This window comes from Sinocyclocheilus anshuiensis, unplaced genomic scaffold, assembly GCF_001515605.1.
Source record: "Sinocyclocheilus anshuiensis isolate Anshui unplaced genomic scaffold, SAMN03320099.WGS_v1.1 scaffold78, whole genome shotgun sequence".
NCBI classification, from domain to species: domain Eukaryota; kingdom Metazoa; phylum Chordata; class Actinopteri; order Cypriniformes; family Cyprinidae; genus Sinocyclocheilus; species Sinocyclocheilus anshuiensis.
Window position 1 is genome coordinate 2,916,389 of NW_015544250.1, and position 6,628 is coordinate 2,923,016.

Consider the following 6,628-nt stretch of genomic DNA (forward strand, 5'->3'; position numbering starts at 1 on the left):
CTTTAATGAATCAATGGTTTGTACACTCTGGCATGTTTTTGTAAAATGCTGTATATTTTGTTCTGTATAATAATAAAAAATTTTAAAAAAGCCACTAGAAGGCAAGCCTGCAACCATTAGCCGAAAAAGCATAACGGCTAAAGTGAAGTGAAAGGAGTGAAGTGACATGTGGCCAAGTATGGTGACCCAGGTACCGAATACTGAAATTTTGGTACCGTGACAACACTAACAGTAACTTTAGTTTTTCAGCAAACTACTTTTGTACTCTTACTTGAGTTATATTATTTTTCAGTACTTTTACTTGTACTCAAGTAATTTATTCCTTAAGTAGCAATACCTTTACTTAAGTACAATTTTTTAGTACTCTTTCCACCAGATTTTAGGTGAACTATCCCTTTAAGAAATAGTTAACACAAAAAAAAAAAAAAAAGTAAAGTAAAATATGGTCAAGAAAAACTTAATATTACTCTAATACGTTCCATTTAAACAAATGTGACTCTCACAGATGGTTTGAAGGCCATGTCACATAGATACTATCATTACTTACATCACTCCTGATGTCTGGTGACGGGTCCTGAGGATTGAGACATGCATGGGTCACCTTAATCACATGCTCTAGCTTGCGGGGCTGTTCTTCCACTTTCGCGGCTAAAAAGAGAGCTGCAGGAGCAATCACCTGTGCAGCACATGACAGAAGCAGAGAGGTTAGAGTCCCGTCCAATGCAGCCAGCTGTTTTTAATGGAGGTTCTTATAAAAAGCTTGTGGAAGAATAAAGCACATACATTACGGTGGAAGCGAGTGAAGGACTGGATCATGTAGAACCGATGCATATACACAATGGCAGTGTTAATTGTAAGTTGAGACCTAATAGTTCAAAGTTAAGGATTGTAACACACTAAAAGCATTTAAGAAAAACAGCACAACTGCTCAACTCAACAACCTCAGTATTTCAAAAGGATCATAACTAGTATTGATATTTAGGAGAGCATGTCCAGCCAAAATTTCTTGAGCAATATGCTGGGCTTGTCAATCACAGATTCATATTTTCATTAAATTCTTGTATTGTAGTTCACTAGAGGTACTATCATTTAATTTTAGACACATTAGCACCACTATTCAAATGTAAAAGTGAAAGCACATGTTCCTACCAAAGGAAAAACAATTCAACTACTTTCCTTTAATCTATGGAACATCATTAACCTAAAATAAAACCGAATAACTTCCTATTACTAACGTTATATATTCTATTACAGTATTAGAACTTCTCTCATGCAGGGCAAGTCAAGATATGTTTAAATAATACTAACGGATATATGTTTGGAATGGCATAAATATCATATAAATCTAACACTAAAGTGTAAACAAATGGTATAATGAAGAAAATTGTAGAGAGTGGGAATGGCAGTGACACCGGCTGCGCTATTGTTCAGTAGGAAAGACACCTCCAGCTAGGCCCTATGGCCTTAACTAAACCAAAAAAAAACACAAAACGGGGACATAGATCTTTTATTCCGTTCGTCTTAATCCACAAGTTTCACAATACAACAGGCGTGTTTACTGGTAGAGCTGTTTCAGGTCATTATAATGCTGAAACACAACACCACACAAGCCGCCTGAACCGGCGTCAGTCTCCTCTGAGCAGCTGCCGAGAACGACGCCTCACAAACTGAAAAAAGATACACGTTGAGCCGCTGTCCCATGTCCTGCAGCAGATTAGCAGCTTGCTGTCGGTACGAGAGCTCTTTGTCGGGATCAAGTCCCGCTCGGCGAGATGGGCTGTTTTCGATTTGTTCGCGCGTGAAGTACCATTTATTGTTATTTAGCGAAAGCGAAGGGAACGAAGCCGCCATTACTGAGAAGGACAATGTTTTAAAATCTCACTGCGTCACAGGAAGCGCGTCATCGCCGGCTGGAATGCGACTGCGGTATCGTTTGACCTTAAAGGGATAGTTCACCCAAAAATGAAAATTTGATGTTTATCTGCTACCCCCAGGGCATCCAAGATGTAGGTGACTTTGTTTCTTCAGTAGAACACATATGATGATTTTTAACTCCAACCGTTGCAGTCTATCAGTCGTATAATGCATGGCAATGGTAACAAAATCTATGAGAGTAAAAAAAACATGCACAGACAAATCCAAATTAAACCCTGCGGCTCGTGACAACACATTGATGTCCTAAGACACGAAACGATCGGTTTGTGCCAGAAACCGATTTCATTTTTGGGTGAACTATCCCTTTAACCCGTTCAGAACTGAATTGTGTTACACGGACACAAAATTATCTTTATTTCGACTCCAAATGCATCCATAAATTACAATTAATAATTTTTGTTGTTTAATAATTGTTTTTAAATGCCCATTACAACACTAGAGATACCAAGATATAAGGATATGATATTTCAAGAAATGTAAATTATACATAAAGACATAAATTATACATGAATGCAAAATCATTTTAGATTCAGGTTGGTTTTAACAAATGAAGTGCTTTTCTTAAAAACAACAACAACAACAAAACAGATAATTAACAAACAATCGAGCACACAACTTTGAAACGAATTAAATATTAAAAAATAGAATATCAAACAAAAGAAGTTATTCACAAAAATAATTTTTCATCTTTTTTAATAACCAAAAATATTATAAGACGGCATTCAATTTACAATCAACTTATTCAACATTATAAAAGGAGCATGGACACCAAAGTCCCTTTAAGACTAGTCTTTTCTAGTTTTAGCTGGTTTTAAGCTTTTAAAAACTAGTAAATTATAAAATAATAAAATGAAATAAAATAATAAATAAATAAATCATAAAAATATCAGCACAGTCTCAAAAGAATGAATTATAACTTTCCAAACACACACACACACACACACACACACACACACACACATCATTCATATTACTGAGTACAAAATTATTACGATTATAAATATTATAATACATTACATTATAAATTACATTTACAATAAATTATATTTTTTCAACAAAATCCAACAATATTCCAGCATAATTCTGATAGGGCGTTTGGATATTGTATCAGATATATTGAAATATATACAAATATACCAGCTGTCAGCCCTCTACGAACACCTTGGCAATTGAATCGCCATTGGCTAGTAAATTTGTTTGTTTACTCGCCAGACTAATAAAAAAAATAATAATTAAATAAATATATATAAGTGAAAATATATCTGTGCTACAATTAACCTCCAACTCACACACTGGCGAGTAAAATCTGAGAATTTATTAGCCATTGGAGAATTTATTAGCAATTGGCTAATATTAGACATCATTTAGTCGCCCAGAGTAAGATTGATTTACTCGCAATGTAGAGGGTTGGCTGTATTTAAATTTTCTTTGACATTTAATTGTACCATTTGCTGTAACTGTTTATGTGTAATAATCATACATTCTTGCCGTTTAAAGTTTGTAAGTAGGTTGAGTATCACCATGCCGTCCAGCCTTGTTATAAATACAGGTTTCCATGTGACTTTTATTTTGAATTTCCCATTGCTACACATCTTCTTTCATTTATTTGTCGCAATTTTGTTCCTTTTAACCCGATGCGGGAATTTAAAACATTCTATTTTCATTTCAAACCCACTCTTAAAATTTAGTATGAGTAATAATAATGAATATGAAACAACAATAACCTGCACTTCAGCATCAACTAATGTCGCCATCCATTGGTGAATTTAGAGAGAAAGACCGTGACGAATGCGGAAGTGTTTATGTTGCGTGTGTGGTTTAGCTGCTAATACAGAGGCGTGCAGTCTAATAAAATGACCGAGTCCAAAGCTAAGAATATCAGCGCCATTCCAATCGATGGATTCAGCAATGTTCGCATCACATCATTATGGAGCTTTCTACAGTCTGTAAGTTTAAAGCAACATTACATTCTCTTTTTATGGTTCACATAAAGCTAATCCAGAGTTTCTTGGGTATTTTTCAGTACAGCCGAGGCCACGTGGATTAAGTGAAGAAAACGTATTTTTTTGTACCTAGGAAGAACTAGTAATAATCTTGTGATCTGGTTTCCAGGTTGACTGGTCTGAACCCTGGCTGATGGGTCTGCTGGCCTTTCATGTCTTGTGTTTTGCTTTCACCATTCTGTCCTGCAAATGCTACCGTCTACAGATCTGTCATTTTCTCTTGATGGGTGAGTTTGTGCGTTAATAAAATGCTATCAGGGTAAATGTATAAAATTATAATGGAAAGCATTAATTTTCTGAGAAGATTACATTACAACAAACACAATGTGTTTTCTGAATTGTGAAGGCATTCTAAATATCATTTATATTTAATTATAAACGTGTTAATTATAGATTTACCAGATGACATAGTATTTCATCTTTTGCAGTTGCAATGGTTTACAGCGCAGAATACCTGAACGAGCTGGCAGCAATGAATTGGAGGTGATTATATCCCCACCATAACGCCCTGTTATGATTTTATGTTTATTTTGTTGTTATACTTCATGTGACTGCATTTTGTTTTTAGGTCTTTTTCAAAGTTCCAATACTTTGATTCAAAAGGAATGTTCATATCACTAGTATACTCAGTCCCGCTCATGCTCAACACTGTTATTATTGTGGTAAGTTTTTCCTTTTTAGAATAGTCTTCTTTATATATAATACTAAAATATGCATTTCATCTGATTAATTTGACAGAGTATGTTAAGATTTCACCTTTGATTTAAACTCAGTCTTTGTGTTTTAGGCTGTGTGGGTGTGGAGGACCTTCTCAACCATGACAGAATTGAAGATACTGCAGTTAAAAAGAAAAGCAGCCAGAGAGAACAAGAAAATGCAATAGACGACGTGAACCGGATGTGCTCCATTTCATAATGTGCAGTGGTGGAGGGCAGATATAGTAAAAGAAAATACTGTTTAGCATGGGGTGATCATTAGAAAATGTGGTGTGAAGGTTCTTAAGTGTTATTTCAGATTGCTGATGGACGATTACTCCACCTGCTAGCAGATACACAATTTTATCGAATCTGTTGGAAAAAGCCATCAACTGTATTATGCAACTGCTTTGTGTACATATTGACCATTCCAGAGCTCAATATTGCTTATTTGTCTGTTGTTAACTTTGAATTGATAAAACCCTGTTTTTGAGTGTCGAACATGTAAATTGTGTATTTATGCCAAAAAATTTAATGTTTTTTTTTTTTATAGATATCATTGTGAATTTATTTCAATGTTACATCAAAGACTGAGATGCAAAACTCCATAAGTCTTAAGACCACATTGAAAATTAATTTATTTAAACCTTCAAATAAACAAAAGTTTTTTTATTTTGATTAATTATATGTAATATGAAGATTAAAGGAATAGTTAACCCAAAAATTAATCTTTGCTAAAAATCTACTCACCCTCAGACTTTCCAAGATGTAGATGATTTTGTTTCTTCATCGGAACAGATACGAAGAAATTTAGCATTATATCACTTGCTCAGCAATGGATCCTCTGCAGTGAATGAGTGCCGTCAGAATGAGAGTCCAAACAGCTGATAAAAACATCACAATAATCCACAAGTAATCCACACGACTCCAGTCCATCAATTAACATCTTGTGCTAAGTTGCTTGTTTGTAAGAAACAAGTTCATCATTAATGCGTTTTAACTTCAAACCATTGCTTTCAGCTAAAATACATGTCCATAATGATGCTTTCTTCAGTGAAAAAGTCCATCTCCTGTTGTCCTCTCACATCAAAACCCACCGACATATTGTTTTAATTTATGAAGAGTGCTTGATCTGTGCACATTTCCTGATTCAGAATAGACATAAGTTTTTTTTACTGGAGGTAACATATGGATAGAGGACTCATTTTAACCAGAAGCAACAGTTTGAAGTTAAAAACGTCTTAATGATCGATTTGTTTCTTACAAACACGCAGCTTTTCTCTTTACAAGATGTTAATTGATGGACTGGAGTCGTGTGGATTACTTGTGGATTATTGTGATGTTTTTATCAGCTGTTTGGACTCTCATTCTGACGGCACCCATTCACTGCAGAGGATTCATTGGTGAGCAAGTGATCGAATGCTACTTTTCTCCAAATCTGTTCCAATGAAGAAACAAACTCATCTACATCTTGCAAAGCTTGAGGATGAGTACATTTTCAACAAATTTTCATTTGTCAACTATTCCTTTAATATTTTAATGTTAATATATATACATTAAAATAGTTAACTTTCACACAAATTATTATGCAGATAATATCATTTGCAATGAAAAAGAAAGTATTAGATTAGTAAAAAGGAAAAGAGATGATTTTTTTAAACAAAATATCTTCCTTTAACCAGTAGAGGGGGCAATACACCAATTCCCCAGGGTTTCGTGTAGTCCATAAATGTTGCAGTGCACCCAATATGTTCAGAGTCACATGCATGCGTGCATAATTGGACTATTACAAGCAGCTTTGAAGAGCTCAGGATTATACAATTAATTGAGGTGATGCTCAAAATGCAAAGCTAATCATTATGAAAATCATCTGGCCTCAAGAAGATTTAGATTTTTTTATGTGCAATGATGTTGATTTAGATTGCGACTATCACGTGTCATGCTTCACTTACGCAGTCTTGAGATCTCAACCTAAAACCAACAGTGGCAAAACTT

General features: G+C 34.7%; 2 protein-coding genes across 3 annotated transcripts in view; one reads left to right on the top strand and one right to left on the bottom strand.

Moving 5' to 3' along the window:
* The window catches only part of ccnt1 (cyclin T1), a 16,189-nt gene extending 14,291 nt beyond the window's left edge, over positions 1–1,898 (bottom strand). For both annotated transcript variants that reach the window (XM_016498834.1, XM_016498833.1), the window contains exons 1-3: positions 1,682–1,898; positions 784–865; positions 548–676 (exon numbers count right to left, since the gene is read on the bottom strand). In XM_016498834.1, coding sequence (XP_016354320.1) covers positions 548–676; positions 784–865; positions 1,682–1,851 — 381 coding nt within the window. In that variant the 5' untranslated portion in view covers positions 1,852–1,898. The remainder of the gene's footprint in view (positions 1–547; positions 677–783; positions 866–1,681) is intronic.
* Positions 1,899–3,530: 1,632 nt separating this feature from the next.
* On the top strand, positions 3,531–5,214 carry LOC107697861 (transmembrane protein 18-like). The gene is made up of 5 exons (XM_016498711.1): positions 3,531–3,881; positions 4,048–4,165; positions 4,367–4,421; positions 4,507–4,600; positions 4,726–5,214. The coding sequence occupies exons 1-5, from the start codon at positions 3,789–3,791 to the stop codon at positions 4,819–4,821; spliced, it is 456 nt and encodes a 151-aa protein (XP_016354197.1). The 5' UTR covers positions 3,531–3,788; the 3' UTR covers positions 4,822–5,214.
* Positions 5,215–6,628: the final 1,414 nt, after the last annotated feature.

Coding starts and splice junctions, on each gene's coding strand:
- LOC107697861 (XM_016498711.1), top strand. CDS start 3,789: ATGACCGAGTCCAAAGCTAAGAATATCAGCGCCATTCCAATCGATGGA. Junction 4,166..4,366: donor CTGTCATTTTCTCTTGATGG/GTGAGTTTGTGC, acceptor CATCTTTTGCAG/TTGCAATGGTTTACAGCGCA. Junction 4,422..4,506: donor CTGGCAGCAATGAATTGGAG/GTGATTATATCC, acceptor TTTTGTTTTTAG/GTCTTTTTCAAAGTTCCAAT.